Consider the following 23,381-nt stretch of genomic DNA (forward strand, 5'->3'; position numbering starts at 1 on the left):
TAATCCCTCCCTACAAAGAGCTGCCTCTGCCTGACGCAGTGCACTACTTCATCCCTGTTAATAACTGAGGCAAGCAATATCAGTAAGAGGTATGTCTGGCAGCTGGGGCTGCCTGCCTGGAAATCCCTTTCTTGCTTGCTGACATTAGTCCCAGTTAGCCATCAGCTTTGTTTGGAACAGGATGGAGCTTTGTTTTATGTCTTCTCCCCACTAAGTGAACTCTCCAAGGTTTTTTAATTTTTCCTCTCTCCTTTGTCTGTTGATGATGAAAACAGTAACTGTTCAGGTGAAAGGGAAGGGATTTCAGCTACCATTCAGAGCTATTGCTGCTGTAATGGGACTTTGTAATCTAAAAGAAGGCACTAGGAGAGAGGCTGAAATAGAGGAGACTTGTTCCTTGGCCAGAGTGGCCAAGTGCTAAGAGGATGTAACTGCCTGATGACCAGGGCTGCTCAGTTTGTATCAGACCTTTTCTGGGTCCTCTTAAGGTTGTATACATGTGGCCTCAGAATACTTATGCTGTGGATTTGATCCACGCTCTGTTTCATGCCAGGGCCCTGGTCTCCTAGTTGTCCACACTACAGATGTGTTAGTTTGCACTTGTGTTCCTGTCTACAGGCAGTGGAATTATTCCTTTGATGAGAAGCAGGGATGGGACTGAAGGAACAAAGCTGCCAGCCCTAGAGACAGTACTGGCAGTTGACCACCCTCTGTTCCTTTGACTGGAGACCGGGTCTATGCCTTGACTCATGGTGTGAAGGCAGTCCTAATAAACAGCTTAGCTTCCCAGGGTGGGGCCAATGTCTACTGGATGGGACACTCTTGAAGGTGAGCAGGGCTCTAAAGTCACTCCATCCTGCTGCGGCTCCCTCCCCTCTCTTCCACAGTGTGTTTAGGCTGTACTCCATGTAGGTTTGAATAGAGTAAATCAGAGTGCTGTCCAGGGCCCCTGATCAAATCCTACAGGGATTTTTCTGCCCTGTAGTGTGCTGATTTGGGAGCAAGAACTTTCTGCAAACTCATTCTTCTCTCGCAGTCTCCAGACATCATAGAGGGATGAAGATGATTTATTTTCTCTGCCCCTCTTCTGATTAAGGAGGAGAAGGCATTTGTTTTTTTAGTTTCCCTTGAAGATCCCTAGTATGTGTAGCTCAGGGACAAAACATGCAAGTCTGCATGTGGTTTGGGAAACCAGTTGGGCAGAAGAAAGACCTGCTCACATCCCAACTAATGTGGCAGTGTGACCTCACCCTGCAAGCACTAAGAAATCAGGATGGGAGGGAGTTCTTACTAGTTGCCTCATACCACTGTTGTACCCAGAAATGTGTGACAAGCCCAGCCTTGTTATTGCCAGTGCTCAGGGACTGCTGTGATGGCCCCAGGCTTCTCTTTGCAGGCGTTTGGAAGAGCAGTGGCTGTTGGGGGCCAAGTGCTAGCTGAAGGTTTGGTGTGTAAGTGACTGGTTACTCTAAAGGAACAAAATGTGCACTACAGATTTTAACCAGTGCTTGTGAGCAAGCAGGATATTCCTGTCAGCAGCTTATTACCTCTCAAGACAAGAGAATAATTGTGAGAGGGAGACCCAGAGAAGCTGCCTGGAAATCCTTTAGAAAACGTAGACGGTGGTGTCAATATTTTGCAGTGTTTGGTGAGAGAGCTGTGACCCATCCCTTGTCAGGTGGTGTCTTCTTGGAGCACAGCACCGAAGTGATTTGTGCATTTCTCTCAGCTGGCGTAGTCTCCATGCCACAGTGCTGAAGCATATGGTGACAGTACAACGATGTGTGCGCAGCTTGATAACTCAGAGGAATAATGACAGGGTGGAGTGGGCCAAAGCTGGAGTTTTCTTCAGTGGCATTGCTCTGGCTTTTTTCCAGGGATGCTGCCCTGCAAGAAAACAGTTAAGCATGGTAACAAATTAATGAACCTAATTACTTCAGCTGATATTGCGCTGGTATTATCGTTGACTACAGTTGTTTTATCAGGAGAGTTGTAACTGTACACCACTTGTGAGTCCCAAGAAATATCAGTGATAGAAGGTACAACTGGTCCCCAATAAAATCATATTGGGAGCTCTCTACCATATTCCTGTGAGATTTTTTTTTGAATACTGCAGTGTCCTGTAAAAGACCATCATTTGAGAAATAAGTGTGGGGTAAACCCCATGGTTGCAAATAGCTTGATAAAAATAAAATAAAATAAAAAAATAAGTCCAGCAAGATAATGCAGGGGAATGTGAATGATCTTGCCATCAACTTGGGAATACAGACACAGAGGCCTGAATTATGCTGTAGCAGCAGTGTATCACCCAGTACTGGACGTTCCTTTACTTCAGGGGTATTTCAAGGCCATATATTTTGATTCTACCTTATATGTCAAGGGTAAATCAAAACTTATGCTCCAAAGCAAAAAGTTCCTCCACAACTGAGAAGCTGGACCTTGCTGTTTAACATTTGCAGCTAGGAGATCAGCAGTGGCTCTGAGATTTAGGCAACTTGAGTGGTGAGGGGTGCAGGTGGAGGAGTCGGCACCACAGGCTGAATATGCCTTGATGTTGGTAGTTAAGGCACTTACTCCGTGGCTGCCAAGCCTTGTTGCCATCAGTTTAAGGTTGGCTGCTCGCTCTGTGAAAAGCAAATTATCTCTTTCTTGCTCAAACAGAAACCAGTTTTTGATAGCAAAGCATGTGCAGAAGTGGCTGGTGCCTCCCCACACTGCTTGAGGGGCACATTTTCTGTTGCTGTGGGAGACAGGATCCCAGGGTAGATGAACCTGTGATTTACCCAGCATAGTCTACAGTACTTTTATGTCTTTATACTATATAGTTGCTGCTACCAATTTGTAGACTTAAATGTGTGTTAGCAAAGCATGTATTAAATGGGCTTTTTGGTGCTGTCCTATTTTTGGCAGGCCTTGGATAGCAAAGTCCCCGTGGATGTCATTCACAAACTCACAGCCATTGACAAATGGTTCCTGTATAAGATGCGCAACATTGTGAACATGGAGAAGATCCTGAAGGAAATGAACAGGTAAGAAATGCCAAAAGCCTTGTCCTAGGACAGAGTTAGCCTTCAAACACAGGACTTGTCCTGACTTACAACACCTGAGGGTCAAATACAGTGCACTTTTTTTCCTGCTTGGCCAATTGATTTTTAAGCTTTTCTGCCTTGCTGTGATCATGCGGTATGTGTTGCTTTTGTACTGCTCTTTCAAACATCTATAATTCCAGACATTTTAAAATATAAATCTTCTTTCTCCAAGAAAAAATGACCATATAAAACTAAGCAGGAAAAATAGCGGTAAATTAAAGCGCTGGGCTGTATTTCAGTTCCAGCTCTTGCTGACTTGAGCTTTCCCTTCGTGGTTTACGAGCTTGGGCAACTCCTTGCTGAGTTATTGGCTGTATGTTGGCCGGCTTTTCTGCTTCGGATACCCGTTGTGTTAACCACGTTTCACCACATGATGGCACTGGGAGCGCGCCGTAGCCCGTACATCACTAAGGTGCTAGTTAGTTCATCTGCTGTGATTTCTGCTTCTTTGACCAGCTGCGCGTTTTAATTGAGCAGCTCTTGCTCTCCCTTGCCCCTCGGAACAAGCTGCATCTGGAGCTAAAAAAAAATAAATGTGGAGGGAGATGTCGAAGAGAAGGAGTAGCTTGATTATTTACAGAAATCTATTGTTTGGCTGCACAAGTTTTTGTCCTCTAACATCCGTGTCATGTTTCATTTATCTTGAATGCCTTAATATATATGTGCAGCTCCTGAGGAAGAAAAACAATATATCCAGAATCAGTTTGATTTCCTCGCTGTTGGAGTGGCATGCTCTGGATTAAGGCACTTGGGACCCCAGAGCTTGTCCCCATCCTCAGCTGGTATAAATCCAGCATCGCTCCACAGAGGCTAATCGTGGCAAACTGTCCTATATCCCTGAAGTTGCTTTCTCGTTCTCTGCAGTGGGTGGCAGGCAATAATACTGCTAGTAATGGATCAGTAGCTGGTACCATCCCACATAGTTTTTCATCCTTCTGGTGACTTCAGTCAGCGGCGAGGCCAGCAGCGGCGAGTCGGCGGCTAAACGCTAGATTGAGGCGGACCGGGAGGTTCCCGAGGCCCGGGAGCGCCGGGGAAAGGCGGAGGCACCCGGCCAGAGCCGGCGGCTCTCGCGAGAGAGGCTGACGCGGCGTGGGCGTTGCCAGGGGCAACCGCGGGGGATTTGAACGGCCCTGAGGAGCGCCGGCGAACGGGAGGGCGGTGAACAGGACGGGCAAACAGGGCGTGGCGCGTCAGAAAGGGCGTGGCGCGTCAGAAAGGGCGTGGCGCGGCAGTTCGCGCATGCGGGGCGTGCAGGTAGGGCGCAGCCCCCCCCCCCTTTTCCCAGCTCGAGAAGGCTACTCAAGTGCGCGTGTCAGCCCAGAGGGAGACCCAGGTATGGTTGCCACTCGGGTGAAAGCCATTGTTAGGAAAAATATGGCAACGCAGACAGAGGTCCCATGTAAACATGCAGCTGTCCAGGTCTCTGGCTGCAGGGAGTGCCTGAGTCTATCCCTGATGCCGGAGGGCAGCGGGGACACCTCTTGTGTGTGCTGCGACCAGGTGAATGATCTGCTCAGCCTGGTGGTAGAGCTGAAGGAGACAGTGGAAAGGTTGAGGAGTATCAGGGAGTGTGAGAGGGAGATAGATTGGTGGGCCTGCACCTACCATCCCTGAGGCAGAGGCAGCAGATGGAGGCTCTGCAAGAAGCAGAGGTTTTCCTGCCCTCCCGCAGCCAGGCGGGAGGGGACCTAAGAGATGGAGGGGAATGGATGTAGGTCCCTGCTCGGGGAGGCAGGCGAGTCCCCTCCCGGTCTCCCTCACCTTCCCAGTTGCCCCTACACAACAGGTATGGGGCTCTGGAACTTGGGGACCAGGCCAGTGAAGATCGGGGTGTAGATGAAGCCCTATCCAGGGAGGTGCCTAGGCCCAGTCGGGCAGCCCCACGCATGCTCACATCCTCTGAAAAAAGAAAAAGGAGGGTAATTGTTGTAGGCGACTCCCTTCTGAGGGGGACGGAGGGCCCAATATGCAGACCTGACCCATCCCACAGGGAAGTCTGCTGCCTCCCTGGGGCCCGGGTAAAAGACATTACCAGGAAACTCCCTGGTCTGGTTCGGACCTCTGATTATTACCCATTGCTGGTTGTGCAGGTTGGCAGTGATGAGATTGCAGAGGGGAATCCAAAGGCAATCAAAAGGGATTTCAGGGCACTGGGACGATTAGTAGGAAGATCGGGAGCACAGGTAGTGTTTTCCTCAATCCCTTCAGTGGCAGGGAAATACACTGAAAGGAACAGGAAAACACACCTGGTTAATAAGTGGCTCAGAGGTTGGTGCCATAGGTGGAATTTTGGGTTTTTTGATCATGGGGAGGTTTACACAGCACTGGGCTGCTAGCGACAGATGGTGTCCAGCTATCTCAAAGGGGTAAGAGAATCCTTGCTCATGAGATGGCAGGGCTCATAGAAAGGGCTTTAAACTAGGTTCGAAGGGGGTAAGGGATAAAACCAGGTGCACCAGAGATGAGCCTGGGGGCAGCTTGCTGATGTTAGGGGTGGATTTGATAACCCAGCTCAAATGTATCTACGCCAATGCACGCAGCATGGGCAATAAACAGGAGGAGCTGGAAGCCATTGTGCAGCGGGATAGATATGACTTAGTTGCCATCACGGAAACATGGTGGGACGACTCCCACGGCTGGAGTGCTGCAATGGATGGCTACAAGCCCTTCAGAAGGGATAGGCAAGGTAGAAGAGGTGGTGGGGTGGCTCTCTATGTTAGGGAATGTTTTGACTGTACAGAGCTACACGATTCTGATGACAAGGTGGAGTGCTTATGGGTGAGGATGAGAGGGAAAGCCAATAAGGCAGATATTGTGCTGGGAGTCTGTTATAGACAGCCCGACCAGGTTGAAGAGACGGCTGGCAGTAGTCTCAGAATCGTGTGCCCTTGTCCTTGTGGGGGACTTTAACTTTCCAGACATCTGCTGGAAATACAACACAGCAGTGAGTAAACAATCTAGGAGGTTCCTGGAGTGTGTGGAAGATAACTTCTTGACACAGCTGGTGGGTGAGCCAACCAGGGAAGGAGCCATGCTAGATCTGTTGTTTACGAACAGGGAAGGATTGGTGGGAGGTGTGATGGTCGGAGGCCGTCTTGGGCTTAGCGACCATGAAATGATGGAATTTTCAGTTCTTGGTGAGGCAAAGAAGGTGGTCAGCAAAACCACTACCATGGACTTCCGGAGGGCAAGCTTCGGCCTCTTCAAGGCACTGGTTGAGAGACTCCCTTGGGAGATGGTCCTGAAGGGCAAAGGGGTCCAGGAGGGATGGACATTCTTTAAGAAGGAAATCTTAATGGCTCAGGACCAGGCTATTCCCATGTGCTGCAAGTCGAACCGCTGAGGAAAATGACCGTCCTGGCTGAATGGGGAGCTTTTGCTAGGACTCAAGGAAAAAAAGAGAGTTTATCATCTCTGGAGGAAAGGGTGGGCAACTTGGGAGGAGTACAGGGATCTTGTTAGATCATACAGAGAGAAAATTAGAAAGGCAAAAGCTCAGCTAGAACTAAATCTGGCCACTATCGTAAGGGACAACAAAAAATGTTTTTACAAATATGTTAACAGTAAAAAGAATCCCAAGGAGAAGCCTTTATTGGATACAGAAGGGAACGTAGCAACCAGTGATGAGGAAAAGGCCGAGGTACTTAATGCCTTCTTTGCCTCAGTCTTTAATAGTGAGTCCAGTCATCCTCAGGGTACTCCACCCCTTGAGCTGGAAGGTAAGGATGAAGAGCATAACATACCCCCCCCCTTAATCCAGGAGGTATTAGTTAGGGACCTGATACACCATCTGGACGCTCAGAAATGTATGGGACCTGATGGGATCCATCCAAGAGTACTGAGGGAACTGGCAGAGGTCCTTGCCAAGCCACTCTCTATCATCTATCAGCGATCCTGGTCAACAGGGGAGGTCCCATAGGACTGGAGGCTTGCCAATGTGACTCCCATTTATAGAAAGGTCGGAGGGAGGATCTGGGGAACTACAGGCCTGTCAGCCTGACCTCGGTACCAGGGAAGATTATGGAACGGTTTGTCTTGAGAGCACTCACATTGCAAGTCCAGGATAAGAAGGGGATCAGGCCCAGTCAGCATGGGTTTACTAAAGGCAGGTCCTGCTTGACCAACCTGATCTCCTTCTATGACCAGGTGACCCGCCTAGTGGATGAGGGAAAGGCTGTGGATGTTATCTACCTCGACTTCAGCAAGGCCTTTGACACTGTCTCTCATGGCATACTCCTTGAGAAACTGGCGTCTCGTGGCCTGGATGGGTGCACTCTTCACTGGGTGAAAAACTGGCTGGATGGCCGAGCCCAGAGGGTAGTGGTGAATGGGGTGAAATCCAGTTGGTGGCGGGTAAGTTTGCAGACGACACCAAGTTGGGAGGCAGGGTCGATCTGCTCGAGTGTAGGGAAGCTCTACAAAGAGATCTGGACAGGCTGGATCGATGGGCTGAGGCCAATCGTATGAAGTTCAACAAGGCCAAGTGCCGGGTCCTGCACTTTGGTCACAACAACCCCATGCAGCGCTACAGTCTTGGGGAAGAGTGGCTGGAAAGCTGCCCGGCAGAAAAAGACCTGGGTGTGCTGGTTGACAGCTGGCTGAATATGAGCTGGCAGTGTGCCCAGGTGGCCAAGAAGGCCAACGGCATCCTGGTCTGTATCAGAAATAGTGTGGCCAGCAAGAATAGGGAGGTGGTTGTTCCCCTGTACTTGGCACTGACCTCGAGTACTGTGTTCAGTTTTGGGCCCCTCACTACAGGAAAGACATTGAGTTGCTGGAGCATGTCCAGAGAAGGGCAACCAAGTTGGTGAGTTGCCTGGAGCACAAGACTTATTATGAGGAGTGGCTGAGGGAACTGGGTTTTTTTAGCCTGGAGAAAAGCAGACTGAGGGGAGACCTTATCGCTCTCTACAACTACCTGAAGGGGGGTTGTAGTGAGGTGGGTGCTGGTCTCTTCTGTCAGGTGGCTGGAGATAGGACAAGAGGAAATGTCCTCAAGTTGAGGCAAGGCAGATTTAGGTTAGATATTAGGCAAATTTTTTTTACTGAGAGGGTTGTTAAACATTGGAATGGGCTCCCCAGGGAAGTGGTTGAGTCACCATCCCTGGAGATATTCAAAAAGTGAGTGGACAGGGTACTTCAGGACATGGTTTAGTGGGCATGGTTAATGATTGGACTCGATGATCTTGAAGGTCTTTTCCAACCTAAATGAGTCTATGGTTCTATGACTAGGCATCAGACTGTATAGGCAGCCTGCTACAGAAAGCCCTTTTGCAGTATCTAACCTTGCATTTGTATCATACATAAGCAACATTGTGTCCCTTGTAAGTGGATTCATGCAATTCAGCTCAGATTGAAGATGGTATAAATTAATTTAGTCTCATTCACTTATCAGTGCAGATTTTTGCTCCACTATACTTACTCAGACTTTCCCCCGGAAACTGTGTTACCTCACAACCTGCATTGGAGGGAGGGAATGGACTGTCCAGCTGCATTATGTTGAAGGCGTGTTGGCACAAAGGCAAAGAACCAGGGAAAAACATTTCTGACCTGAACTGAGAGACTAGTCCAGTGAGTGACATCAGGAAACACATCTCTGCAATAGCTGATGGAAAGCCAATTGAGTGATGCAAATGAGACTTGGCACACATGTGCTCTTCCTGCAGACAGCTGTTTCCAGTCCCTGGCATGAGATTTACTTGTGCTACGGGATTATTTCCAATTGAAAAGAATGAGCTGTGACACCATTGTTGCTTTAAATCTTTCTGTTGTTGAAATACAGTTACCAAAACCAGAAGAGTTGCCCTGTTCCCAGGCACTGTTGCTGGTTACAAGCTTGCTCTCCATTCAGTTGAATCCATCCCTTCCTTTTTGTCTCTGGATTGGTTTGGGGGTTCTTTGCAGCAAGGTTTTAGATGCAGTTGGAGTAACATCTCTGCCAAAAGTCTTGATTTGGGCCCTTCAGAGCTGTTGTAGAGACTGGTAACAAGGAGACGGTCTCTACCAAGAGGAAATTTAGAGCTACAAAAAGAGGCTATGACAGACAGATGGGGAAGAGGGATCAGAGGCAGGTGGAGGCCTTTGTGAGCAGTTCAGCAAGCAGCATTCACACACCATGTGCTGCCTTGCATCATTGCCACTTGGAGTGATTCAGACATGAGCAGAAGGCCTCACCGATTTATGCAGGGAATGTTTCCATATGTGAAAGGTTGTATGGGATAATGTTATAGGGGGGGAAACTTTTCAGACTTATAAATGTTTGTCCATTCTCAGTGGTGTACAGGCAAGGCCAGCCATTTGCAGAGACAGTAGACTTGGAAGGGCACCCTCTGCCCCATTTACATTTGTCCCAGCGAACTTCTTAAGATTTGACCTGGTGCTGGTGAGACTGTGTAGCTTTTGTCAAGTTGCAGCAATGTTTCCATTTGACTCTGCCCCCTGGCCTGCTAAGATGTAGAAAGAATTGTTTCAGTTTATGTAATTTGGCTGCAGGAAAGCAAATGGCCTGAGTTGAATTGTGAAAAGAAAGCCATTTTGAGAGTACTTCCAAGAATATCCAGTAATATCACACACACGTCAAACATGTGCCTGTGCTGTTTCTCCTGTGACCTACATATTTTTCATTTTAAGTGGAAACTTATATTGTGGCTTTTTTGTTTGTTTTTGACCAATTACCTTTGTACGTTCAGTAATGTAATCTTAAGTATAACCTTCCCCACCACACACACACGTGCACACAAACAAAACCACATATACATACACACATGGAAAGAGCAAGCACCATCCTATGCTGACAGTCCATGAATAGGCAATGGTGTATGGAGCAGTGGCTGTGCAATAGGATATGCTGTTATCAGGGAATTCTTTCCCTAGATTTGCCCTCGTCTGTCCCCTGAGAGAAAATGGAGGGGAAGAGCCCTGGGGTGACCCCACTGGCTGTTCATCACACTGACAGCTTGTGAAGGAGATAGAAATTTGAACAGACCATGTCTAACTGTCTGAGGCAGTGAGAAGTCAGATGTGACTTTAAGGCCAGGGTCATGGACTCCATCCAGAGCGAGTCAAATTTGCAGTAGGGTCCAGTAACACCATCATCCCCAAGAGCACAGCTGAAGCCCAGACTTGGAAGTAACATCTGGGGTGTGTTCAACTCAAGACACTGGTGGCCTGGGTGCACGGGAAAGCCTCTTTTGGAATTTGCATCTGTTATTTGACTGTCTGCAGTGAGGATTTGCTTGCATGTGGCCATGGTTATTTTTATCTGTTCCTGGTTTTGTGATCCCTGAGAACTGCGGCTGTGTGCAAGGAGAATGTATGACAAATACCATTAAATATAGGTAAAGAGGTAGGCAGCTATGGTGAAATCATCACTTACACCCAAGTGATGTAGGGACAAAAACCTTGTTGAAATCAGTAGGACTTGTGCTCCTAAGTCACTTAGGTACCTCTGTAGCAATTGAACCTGTAATTGATTGTATTTGCCATTACTTGGGAGCTCATAGGGATGGGGAAAAAGGAGAGGTAATGGGGTCAAGTTCACTGCTGGGGGAAAATCTGAGTAAGACCCAGGGAAGATTGGGCAATCTTGCAACAGGCAGAAGTGAGTATATTGCCCAAAGAGGAACATTTCAATATTGATAAAAGGCTGTAAAGTAGAATTCAAGTAAGAAATGAGGAGCATAATAAACCCCCATTTTGCAGCTGAGGAGCAAAGCATAGATATAGTAAGCGTGGCCAAAGTCTCAAAGACAGTCTGGTTGAGCAGTGAACTGAACTCTGCCTTCTTAAATCTCAACTCTTCAAATTAACATTAATGAAAACAGCAGATCTTCCTTTTGGTGGATACCAAACTAGCCAGCCTACTAGTCTCGTGCGGGACTTTAACTTTCTTGTCGGGGACTTCAACTTTCTGGACATCTGCTGGAAATACAACACAGGAGAGAGCAAGCAGTCTAGGAGGTTCCTGGACTGTGTGGAAGATAACTTCCTGATACAGCTGATAGGTGAGCCTACCAGGGGAGGAGCCTCACTAGACCTACTCTTTACAAACAGAGAAGGACTGGTGGGAGATATGGTGGTCAGAGGCTGTCTTGGGCTTAGCAACCATGAAATGATGGAATTCTCGATTCTTGGTGAGGTAAGGAAGGGGGTCAGTAAAACCACTACTATGGACTTCTGGAGGGCAAACTTTGGCCTGTTCAGGACACTGGTTGAGAGAGTCCTTTGGAAAACAGTCCTGAAGGGCAAAGGGGCCCCAGGAAGGCTGGACATTATGCAAGAAGGAAGTCTGAAAGGCTCAGGAGCAAGCTATTCCTGTGTGCCACAAGACGAACCATCGGGGAAGATGACCAGCCTGGCTGAACAGGGAGCTTTTGCTGGGACTCAGAAAAAAAAAAAAAGGAGAGTTTACCATCTTTGGAAGAAAGGGCAGGCAACTCAGGAAGAGCACAAGGATCTTGTTAGGTCATGCAGAGAGGAAATTAGGTAAAAGCTCAGCTAGAACTCAATCAAACTAACAGACAACAAAAAAATGTTTTTACAAATATGTTAACAATAAAAAGAGAGCCAAGGACAATATCCACCCTTTTTTGGATGCAGAGGGGAACATTGCCACCAAAGATGAGGAAAAGGCTGAGGTATTTAATGCCTTCTTTGCCTCAGTCTTTAATAGTGAGACCAGTTATCCTCAGGGTACTTAGCCCCCTGAGCTGGAAGACAGGGACAGAGAGCAGAATATACCCCCCCATTATCCAGGAGGAAGTAGTTAATGACCTGCCACACCACCTGGACACTCACAGGTCTATGGGACCAAATGGGATCCATCCAAGAGTACCGAGGGAACTGGCGAAGGAGCTTGCCAAGCCACTGTCCATCATTTATCAGCAGTCCTGGTCAACAGGGGAGGTCCCTGAGGACTGGAGGTTTGCCAATGTGACGCCCATTTACAAGAAGGGTCAGAGGGAGGATCTGGGGAACTACAGGCCTGTCAGCCTGACCTCAGTACCAGGGAAGATTATGGAGCAGTTCATCCTGAGTGTGCTCACAGAGCATGTACAGGACAACCAGGGGATCGTGCCCAGCCAGCATGGGTTCATGAAAAGCAGGTCCTGCTTGACAAACCTGATCTCCTTCTATGACCAGGTGACCCACCTAATGGATGAGGGCAAGGCTGTGGATGTTGTCTACCTGGAGTTTAGTAAGGCCTTTGACACTGTCTCTCACAGCATACTCATTGAGAAGCTGGTGGCTCATGGCTTAGACAAGTGTACTCTTCACTGGGTGAAAAACTGGCTGGATGGACGAGCCCAGAGGATTGTGGTGAATGGAGTTAAATCCAGTTGGCGGCTGGTCACAAGTGGTATTCCCCAGGACTCAGTACTGGGGCCAGTTCTCTTTAATATCTTTATCAATGATCTGGACGAGGGGATAGAGCGCACCCTCAGTAAGTTTGCGGATGACACCAAGTTGGGAGGGATGGTTGATCTGCTTGAGGATAGGAAGGCTCTACAAAGAGATCTGGACAGGCTGGATTGATGGGCCGAGGCCAATTGTATGAGGTTCAACAAGGCCAAGTGCCGGGTCCTGCACTTTGGTCACGGCAACCCCATGCAGCGCTACAGGCTTGGGGAAAAGTGGCTGGAAAGCAGAAAAGGACCTAGGAGGAGCTGGTTGACAGCTGGCTGAATATGAGCTGGCAGTGTGCCCAGGTGGCCAAGAAGGCCAACAGCATCCCGGCCTGTATCAGAAATAGTGTGGCCAGCAGGAGCAGGGAAGTGATTGTCCCCCCGGTACTCGGCACTGGTAAGGCCGCACCTTGAGTACTGTGTTCAGTTTCGGGCCCCTCACTACTCCAAAGAAATTGAGGTGTTGAAGCGTGTCCAGAGAAGGGCAACCATGTTGTAAGGGGCCTGGAGCACAAGTCTTATGAGGAGCGGCTGAGGGAACTGGGGTTGTTTAGCCTGGAGAAAAGGAGGCTGAGGGGAGACCTTATCGCTCTCTACAACTACCGGAAGGGGGGTTGTAGTGAGGTGGGTGCTGGTCTCTTCTGTCAGGTGGCTGGAGCTAGGACGAGAGGAAATGGCCTCAAGTTGTGGCAGGGGAGGTTTAGATTGGATATTAGGAAAAATTTCTTCACTGAAAGGGTTGTCAGGCATTGGAACAGGCTCCCCATGGAAGTAGTAGTGTCACTATCCCTGGAGGTATTAAAAAAAATGCATAGACAAGGCACTTCAGGACATGGTTTAGTGGGCATGATGATGTTGGGTTGACGGTTGGACCTGAAGATCTTAAAGTTCTTTTCCAATCTAAATGTTTCTATGATTCTAGTGGTGAGAAATGATGGCATCAATCATGTTTTGATAACTTTATACTTTGGAGATTTGTTTTGGAGGAGAATGTGTCCTTGCTCTGTGGGCATTGAGTGACAACACCTCCTGGCCTGTGGTTTGCTTGAAAGGTGTAAGTGAGGTCCTGAGTATTGCTCTTGTTGTTGTTGCTAAAGGGACACAGGTTAATAGAGGGGAAAGCAGAAAAAAGCGGGAGGCTACAGATCCACTTCAGCCCAGCATTTGTAGCCAGGTGCTCTGCTCTGTGGCCCATGGAAGAAGTTTATTGTGAATTTCTTTTCAAAGCTCATGTTCTTGGGTCTGTGAAAGGTGTGCTTTGAAAGCTGCTTGCTGGAAGCATGACTTGATTTCAAAACATGACTGTGGTGGAGTAGCCACCAGAAATACAGGTGCTGGAATTAAAACCTTGCTCCAGGAGGTGACCTGGGAAACAATGCAGGGAGGAACAATCAGACAGGCCATCAATAACCTGTGCTCTTCCACAGTGTTTGTTGCATACCTGCACTTCTCAAAAGCAGTGTTTCTGCTGACTTGTGTGCTTCTGGGACAGGTCAGAAAGCGTCAGTCAGATCTTGTGTAGGTATAAAGCAGAGCAGGTCCAGTGACGCTAAGTGAGGCTGCACTGATTTATACTGTTTGAGGAGCTGTCACTGACATTATTTGTAGTGCTCACTTTTAACTAACTGGGAAGATTACTTTTGTCTTTTTTGTGAATTGTGGGGCAGGGAAGACGCGGGAACAAGAGTATGAATTCAGTACATGAGAAGAATATAATATAAGCAGCTATTCAGCACTGTTGTTTGTGCTTTGTGTGAATCTGACATAAGATACTTTGTATTTGCCTTATAGAGCCATTGGTAATAATTTCCCAGCTGTATTTTCTTTCAAAGCATCTGTACATTTGTAAAAACACAGTATCAATATGCATTTTTTCCTTGATGCAGAGGATATACAGGCATCACCCTTTAAAAGCCATTGAGGAATCTCTGTAACTGGTATGTACAATACCAGAAGCAGGAGAGTCCATACCATGGCATCCCAGCAAAGACCTCAAAGCTCTCTTCTACCAGGGGTGGAAAATAGGCTTTGAGGAAGCAGCTATGACCCGTTTCTTGGCTGTGTTTTGGTGTGAGCTGCTGCTTCAGTGCATCACTTAATCCTAGGTGTGAGTCACTTAGGTCTTAGGGCACAGTGTGAGGTTCTTGTGACTTAAATCAAGACGTCCACAATGAGATTTATTAGCCCAGGGACCTGAATGTTAGAGATGCAGAGTGCTGGAGTGATAGTTTTTCAGTGAGCAAGATTTGATGGTTTACAGCTCCTGCTTCCCTAAACGCTCCTTTGACAGCTTCTTGTCACTCATGAGTTTCTCAGGAGGGGAAAAATGGTAGAGAAGAGAAGCAGAGAGAGAATTTACACACCAGTCTCATTATTTTAAGTGTAGCATGTTCAAAATCTTGTAAAATATCAGAGGCAATCAAGGAAGCCACTAGGAGCCTTGATGCAGAGCAGGGCAATGAAGAAAAGAGGAAGAATATGTCTTTGTACGTAATCCAACCTGAAGTAGGCTTTTGAAACCCTTCAGGTCTATGACTACTGAGAAAGGAAGAGCTCTCTCAGGACTGGGCATTAGGCATTTTGGCTCCATCTCTTCTTGCTTTTGGTCCTCTTTGCTAGCCATAGCAAAACAGTAGTCTGGGCTTAAAGCCACCCCCTCCAGATTTAGGAGGAGCTGACTTCAAGACTGGTGGGCTGAGCTGGATTGTGCTCATCTTTGCAGCTCCTATGTGCATATCCAAGCCACATGAATAGTTGCTGAGATAAACCAGGTGACCTGCAGGGTGAGCCTGCTTACAGGGCAGATGTTAGCTGACGCAATAGCCATGTCCCAAATGCTCCCAGCTCAGGCTTTAGCCCTCAGTTCACAAAATATTCCTGATCTTTTTGGTCAAGACCCATTAACATGTGCCTAAGTAATATGTGGATGGGCATAAACTTGACAACATAAATAAAAGGAAGTAGAGCCTGATTTGGGAGACAAGAAAAAGCGTGCTTCTTCCTATATTAAGCTGGGGCTTTCTGCCGGCAATTTTGTTTAGCATTACTCCTAAACTGGTGGAATCAGATGAAAGTCAGTCAAGTGGAAGAGAGGGCCGTGCAGAAGCGAGCAGGTTCTCCTGATAATTACAATGCTGCCAGCATTCCTCCAGTCAGTTAATAGATTTCCCCAGGTCCTCTGTGTCAGGTGAAAATTTCCTCATTAAGAGGAATTTATTCCATTTCCTTTTATCGTTTATTATTGAAGTGAGTGAGTGGATGGAGTTCCAAAGATGACAGGGTGGAATTTTAAACAAAAAGCAACAACAAATCAACACTGGAAGCTGAAACGAAGGCACAAGTAAGGTTCGGGAAAGGCTTCTGTTGTTTGTAAACTGCAAAATGTGCAGGGGACTTTAGCTTTCTGAGGAAGTGAACAGCCACTAGATGATTATAGCAGTGTGCAAAAGTAATTGTCTGGTTTTGAAGCTCTAAAACTTCTGACTGTCATTTTGCAAAGGCAAATGTTAGGAAAAAGGAGCATTAGAGGAGTCTGGAATCATGGTCACTTAATCTTCCCTTGTTTCAGAACTGATTATAAACCAGTGAGGGTGTTTAATCTTTGGAAGACTTTTTGCTCTGTGTTTGAAAAGTAAGTGATGCTCCAGGGGAAGGTGAGAGGCAGTGATGTAGGACTGGATCATGTGTTTGGGAATAGCCAGAACTGAGAATTTTTTTCTTCTCTTTTTAGTGCTGGATTTCTGGTGAACTCTTGGAAGGGTTATTTGCACTCAAGTGTTCAAAGAAATCAGCTTGATTCTACTTTTGCTGGCTTTAGTGTCTCCAGCAAGTCTAAACGGTGGTGGGAATGATGGATCTTAAAAATCATCACCCCTTAACCTCTGCATGTCTCAGTTTTGCTATCTGGAAGATAAGCATCACCCTACCATACTGTTTGCATGTCTCTTTATATTCATTCCATGAAAGCTGAGATATAAATGCTAAAAATTACCTTTATTAGTAAATGGAAATGACCAGGTATGAAGATGTGTGTCCAGTATGTGCAGAGAGGCAGCCTGATCTCCATGCCAGTGCTGAGGGTTTGCAGCTTTCTGATCCAGTTCCCTTTAACCATGGTGGAGCAATTCTGCTAGCTTACTCTGCCTGCCCCTTCTGCTGGTTATGCCTCCAAATCCCTGGGAGCTGTCTCAGAGGCTTTTGGCAATTTCTCACCTCGTGGCAGATTCTGGTTTCAAGTGCTTGGAAAGCAGCACTGCTGGTTGTTTTAACTCCTGCCGGTTTTCTGTGACAATATGAAATGGTAAAACTGTTATATCCCCAGGGCTGGGTTGTCAGTTCTAACCTTTCCTGCCTTGTGGTGAGCGGGGTGTGTTTCCTCCATTTTAAGCTGCCTCCATGGCAGTGAGAAATGAGAAGACCCTTCCTGTCTAGGTGCTGCTTAAACAGAGGTTGCGACCACATCTTTCTTATTAGCCACACTGAAAGCTACATCTCTTACCTTTTCTTCGTCATGCATTGGGAGCAGCAGAGTGAAGAATGCATGGTTTCATTTCCCCTTTAGGTATTCAGCTTTTCTGTTGCACACTGATTGTCCTGTACAAAAGTTGTTAACTTTTTGCATGGATTAGTAAGGGTCCTAACCTAATTTAAGCTTCTAGCCCAAGGCAAATGAATCATGTCACCAAATAATCACTGCTTTTCTTCTACCCACCCTGCTGGGGGGGATGGCAATGAATGATACTGTTATAATGAGATACAAAAAACTGAATTGAAACAAGCTGCAAATGAAGGCAATTTTCTTTCTCTGTCAGCAATCAAATGACAGCCAGCTATGTGTGTTTCTGAGGCAGAAGGGAGGGAGACCAAGGGAGTAAACTGCACTGAAACAGGCTCATTTTCTTGGGATCATCAGGTCTGCTCACTCATACTTAGATTTCTCTCTTAGATTCAGCATTCCCTAACATGACTGCGTTCTTCTTAATAGCTGGTGATGGCTAGCATCTGTTTTGCCAGGGAATTGGTGGATCTTGCTTTGTTTCCTCCTGTAAAACACCCATCCGTGCCTTCAGTTCTGGCATTCATGGGTTATGCAAGAAGTCCTGCCTGTGAGCTGAGATGAGAAAGTAGAAAAGGGCTGAGGAGAAGCAGAGGAGTTTTGTGGTGGAGGCATTAGTGCAGGCAACCACAGGCTTTAACGAACTGTGGTGCTGCAAAGTGGGTCTTATTTTGGGAAGTCTTTCTGCAAATCCAAATCCTGGGAAGCTCAGCCTGCTGGATTAGGCAGGAGTGTTTACTTCTGACACCAGTAAAGAGCAGGATCTGCTGGAGTAAGAAGGGTGATGTGATGGAGGGTTGTGGAGAAGATCAAGGGTGTAGGTGACACTCCTGCCTGGAGTCCCCTGAGGGCAGAGCAGGCTGGTTGTTACTGCCAGGCTGGGACACAGTGCAGAGGATAGCAGTTACAGTGCGTGTTTCCTTTCTGCAAATCCTCACTAGCTGTCTGCTATGCTACTGTGGGCAGGTGGAGCACTCTGTTCTCATATTGCAGGGGAAGGAGAGAGGTGGCATTGGGGAATTCATAGAGGAAACCCCATCTACCCAGGGATCTGAACCCCAAAGTTTCTGGTCCCCAGTTCTGCGCTTAGAATAGCTGGTTTGGCACTTTGTGACTCTCACCTTTTTACGCTAGCCTGACTTCACTGAGGGCAGCAGAGCTGCTCTGTGCCTAAGCCAGAGTGGAAAATCCAATGACTCTCATGTTTCAGCTTCCTGACACATTCCAATAAAGCAGCCTTACCCCTCTTCCCCCACTTAAATAACATAATGCTATTTATTTAAAAATACCATCAAGCAAAGGACATAATTCAAAAGCTCTGATTTAGGAAAATTGCTTGTTTGTTAATAATTTCCTTTTTCTTGATTCAGAGCTTGCTTGGTCATAAAATATTGATTTATTGGGCAGGCAAGGATGCTCTTGGCAATGAAGATGAAAAGCAGTAGTGCTGATAAAAATACATACGCTTTTTAAATGTTTTTGCAAAAGCTAAGCTTAGAAAAGGTAGCTTAGAAACAGACAGGCAGGAACTGTAAGGGCTACAAGGTAGAGTCAAAACAAAGTGGAATGAAGATAGTGTGGGAGAGAAAAAAGTAGAGGGAATAAAGGGGGAGTGGAGCAGATGAAAAAATCAAAAGAAAAATGGGCAAGAAACTGTTGAGCTGCAGAGGTGGCCTGGGAAAGCAATACATTTGAAATAAACAGCAAAAACTAGGACTCCTGAAAAGCAAAACCAGGAGAACAAGAACATAAGGAAGTATTGAGAGACCCTGATTGCAAATGTGAAATCAAAAAAGCTGCCCCTGCTTTCCCCTGTCTATACCCCTCTCCCCGTTTTCATAATATGAGAAGCAGCACAAATGATATGGAAAAAAGTATACTTGAGACTGTCAGAAGGAAAAACCTACCTTGCGTGTGAGCCTCTGAAGGCCATTTCTACTATGTATCTCTGAAGTCAGGTGCTTTTTCAAAAGACTGGCTGTTTCTGAAGGTAGACAGACCATCCTCAACAGCAGAAAGAAGGGCTTGTTTGGGACAAATTGCAGTGTTTTGAGGCAAGTTGTCCCCCAGTTCAGCAGGGTCGGAGGACAGTTATGCCTCTGAATGGCTCATCCTGGAGCTTCAGGAATTTCATGCCTTTGTGTGGAGTGGGCAGCTGCAATGAGAGGCAGGAAATGTGACTACCAGAACAATACATAATTACTGATCCAGCCCAGTCTGGTGAGGCCTGTGTTTTAAAATTTAGACTGGGAGGAGGAATGTAAGGGAAAGTTTGAGCATGGAGATGTGGGGATACTGAACCCAAGAAAGGAATCACTGCAGGTCCTCCATGGAGGCTGTAATGGTAAATGAGCATACAGTTCTGGATACGGTGACCTTGTACTAGTCTGGTGGAGAATGCTGCCTGGGAGATGATGGACCTCATCATGACTCAATCATTCCCATCTCAAAAATGCAAGGAAAGAAAGTGTTTAACTTCCTCGCATCAGCAGTCTGCCTGTAGACTTTACCTTATAGGTGTTTGGTGGGGGGCATCCAGTACAAAAAAGATCTTTTATGTATGAGGATTGCATAGCTTAGCTGGGTCTTCTTCCTTTTCTTGCCTTATGTGCATGATCCTATAGCAAATCTATGCAGTATGGCATACGCAAGCGCTCATATATATCTTCTAAGTATTCCTGTAAACCCTCATGCAAAGGTGTTTTTCTTATTTAATCCCAGTGAAACAGTTCCAGAAGAGACACTGAGGAGAGCCAAACAGATTGGGTTCTCAGACAAACAGATTGGGAAATGCCTGAAGCTGACTGAAGTCCAGTGCCGCCAGCTGAGACTGAGGAAGAATACAGTGCCTTGGGTGAAACAGGTTCATGATAAACATCTCAGTTCATGGTGGGGGCTTCCAAAAGTGCAAGGAGCAGGAGACCTCCATATCCTTAGAAACAGCTGAAGTAAAGTGGAACCGCAGTCTCTGTTAACATCCATAGGAGTTTTGACCTTGACATTAGAGGAGAACAAATTTCACCCAGTTAGCTGTTACTTCTGCCCTGCAGGCATCAATGTAATGACACAAATGTCCTCAAAGAGAGACTGAGAATATTCTTGATCATGTTCTGTGTGGCTGAGGAGGAAACACAGCTATCTGGCTTCAGAAAAAAGCTGAGAATGCTGGCCCACCATGGTGTGACCATGAAAATTGTAGTATGTCTTTTCTCTTGGTAGTAACTTTTTACAGGGTAATACTTAATTTGAAGTGTGCTATTGTTATGGGTTCATTTGCTATTCATTGTGATAGCATGAGAGTAATGAGCTCATCTAGTATTCATGGCAGTGTCCTGAGTGCTTTGCTAGGTGTTCTGCTGCTGCATTTAAGGTATGTTGGTATTAAACTGCCACCAGCTGTTTTTTTGTCCTTAAAGGGGGAAAAAAACCCCAACCCAGACTCCTGAATGTTTCTGAAAGAGCCCATCTGTATCCTCAGGCCCAATTCCAGGCGCCAAATTTCATTCTATTCCCCAGCTGCTGTTTTCCTTCTACGTCCTCACCTGGCCCACAGAAACGTGCCTGGTCTTGCACTGCATTCTTTCAGCTGCATATGGCACTGCAGTGCTGGATTGATTTGTGTGCCAAGGTACCCTTAATAACATCATTCTACTTATGCGTTCATTTGTGGCTTCAAAGCATATGTTTCTTCTTGAGCCATGAAGTATAAGTTGCAGCATTAGCAACAGTAATGAGCAGCAGACACTTACATAGTGCTAATGACGTAAGGTCACATTCTTCATTATTCACAAGGATTTGCTCAGCCAGTGGTGATTCCTGAAAATACTTGAAGACTGGACAGATTTTTAAATGGTATAGCATGTAAAATTCATGTCAGGACTGCTTTAATATTGTTCCCTGTTCAGTATTCTGTGTAGAAATGTTTCAGCTGTTCATTCAGGGAACTTCAGCAATTGCTGGTGACCTAGATGGACTAGTTACCATGTACAACATGCAATAAGTAGTTGACACAAATAGTCTGAGAACAGCCTAGTAGGCAAATTATTTTTCTGGGCTCTCTGGTGGCTAATTACATAAGAAATTGTTGAAAACTACATATAAGGGGTGGTTGAAAATCACTCTTGCTTTGTGTACCATTTAATTATCAAAGCACAAGTTATATTGTAACATAAATACGTAGTACTTGCACTGCTGGCTGCTACTCGGCATGATCTCAAAGTGGTGTTTTGTGCATGTTTGTATTCAGTGTGGGAGTAAGATGGGGTCAAGAGTATATTGTGAAGATCCTACACAGCACAGCTAAAGGGGACAGGAGACCTGGAGGAATGGAGATCTGTGTAATTAATGCTTCCAAACAAACTAGAGAATGAGGGCATTGGCAAGAAGGGATGGATGGGGAAAGTTCTTGGGCTGTGAAGGTGTTGTACCAAAAAGGTGTGGAGCTAAAACTGCAGCTTAGAAAGAGATGGTAGACTGTCCTGTTGACTGAACTGTAAGGTCTGGGGGGAATGCCAGGCATGCGCTGCATTGCCAGCATATGAGGGTTCAGATCACCTTCTTTTGCAGAAAGACACAATGGGAAAATAATAGGACAGAAATAGGAGTAAAAAAAGGAAAGAGGGAAAAGAAAAACCCCCAAACACCTGTGTGTAAGAAAGCTCTTGGACTGGCCAAATCACAATCCTCCTTCTTCTTCCCTCTACAGATTGACACACTGGCAGCAGAATACCCAGCAGTAACTAATTACCTCTACATCACGTACAATGGGCAGGTAGGAACATTCAGGCTCATTGCTGTCTAATTTGATCTCTTTCCCCTATGCTGCGTTATTTCTGGACATCTTGCAGATGTCTCAGTCTCTGTAGCAATTACTTTGGATGGTGTTACTTATAATCCCCTTACAGCAGGCCTGGAACTTTCTCAAATACTGATCCAGTGCATTTAGTGTTAGTGCCCCTATGTTGTTATGATCCTGTCCTATATCACCTGTACCTGCATCCTGTGTGCTGGGAATGCAGAGCTCATGTTTCACTCATCTCATCCTAGCATTCATTTTTATGTGAGACTTAACAGCTCCTTAGGCTGCTCGAATAGCCAAATTAGAGGTGCTGTGTCTCCTTTGGTTTGGGTGCAGCATCACTAATTCCAGTAGAGTTGCACTTGATTTAGACTGCTGTAAATGAGATCAGACTTGAGCCCTGAAGGATCAGACTGTTGGATATGGGCTGCGCACCAGCAACTGTTTATTCTGAAAAGCATGGAGTTAGGCGCTGTGGAGTACGGATCCTAATGACTTTTCTCCCTCCCTTCTCAGGAACACGATGTAAAATTTGATGACTGTGGAGTGATGGTGTTGGGCTGTGGACCATATCACATAGGTAAATCTTTCTTACAACTCCTCTGTTCTCCTTGCACCCTCGAGCCTTCTTTGGATATTCTTGTGGTTCATTTGTTCCTCTTCTCATATGGTGACAAAATCCTCCAGAGCACTGTGCACAGGACATCATTCCTAACACAAGGTTTGCCTTTTACACTTGCTTGGAGACTTCATTTCATGCCCTGGAAAAACAGGAGAATTTTATTACATTTCACTTGTCACTTAGTTGTGATTTTCACAAAGATTTAGGAAATTTTTTTTAATCTTACTTTTTGCACATGTTAAGTTCTTGAGAACCTGATACCTTGTATAGAAGTTTGTTGCTCCCACACCTATATGCTTACTGCCAGCTCATGACTATGTTGTTATATACAATGCATTTTACCACTGTAAATATAGGTGACTATGAAAATATTTTTATATCTTCAGCTGCTTTTGTATAAGCAATTCTCTGTATGCTGTTTTTTCAGCCCACTCAGATGATTATGCAGCATAAGAGTTTCCTCATGGCTATGAATATTGGGTAGACAGACTGCTGAATTCTATATATGATGACTTTCACTTTTTCTTTTCATGGATCATTCCAAATAGCTTGCAATTATTGACAAGAAAAAAATTGCTTGTTATTCAGAAATATTTTTGCTCTGCATCTCACAAGTAGTGGTGATGGTTTTTGGAAGCTGAAATTTAAAACTGCATCCATTTACTTTGCTTAGATGGAGAGGTCACGTGCTGCACTCCTGTTGCTGTTTGTACGATGTGTCTTTTTGAAGTCAGTTTCCAGTATGAAAGTTGAGATGAGTGAAGTCAGGAGGAACACTCCATGATTATGCTTTTTTTTGTGAACGCTTCTGCCAGTCAACATCCTGGGTTACATGGTTACAAAAAATCAACATAGAAAGGACGGCAGTGTTGTTTAATAATTTGATCAAATATATGTGAACACATTTTCT

General features: G+C 46.0%; 1 protein-coding gene across 1 annotated transcript in view; it reads left to right on the plus strand.

Annotated features, from left to right (window-relative positions):
* Window positions 1–23,381, plus strand: part of CPS1 (carbamoyl-phosphate synthase 1) — a 98,386-nt gene that overhangs the window by 38,357 nt on the left and 36,648 nt on the right. The window contains exons 21-25 of the mRNA XM_069782033.1: window positions 2,911–3,029; window positions 4,420–4,425; window positions 19,773–19,914; window positions 21,757–21,822; window positions 22,366–22,429. Of these exons, the coding sequence (XP_069638134.1) occupies window positions 2,911–3,029; window positions 4,420–4,425; window positions 19,773–19,914; window positions 21,757–21,822; window positions 22,366–22,429 (397 nt within the window). The remainder of the gene's footprint in view (window positions 1–2,910; window positions 3,030–4,419; window positions 4,426–19,772; window positions 19,915–21,756; window positions 21,823–22,365; window positions 22,430–23,381) is intronic.

This window comes from Haliaeetus albicilla, chromosome 4 (genome assembly GCF_947461875.1).
Source record: "Haliaeetus albicilla chromosome 4, bHalAlb1.1, whole genome shotgun sequence".
Lineage (NCBI taxonomy): Eukaryota > Metazoa > Chordata > Aves > Accipitriformes > Accipitridae > Haliaeetus > Haliaeetus albicilla.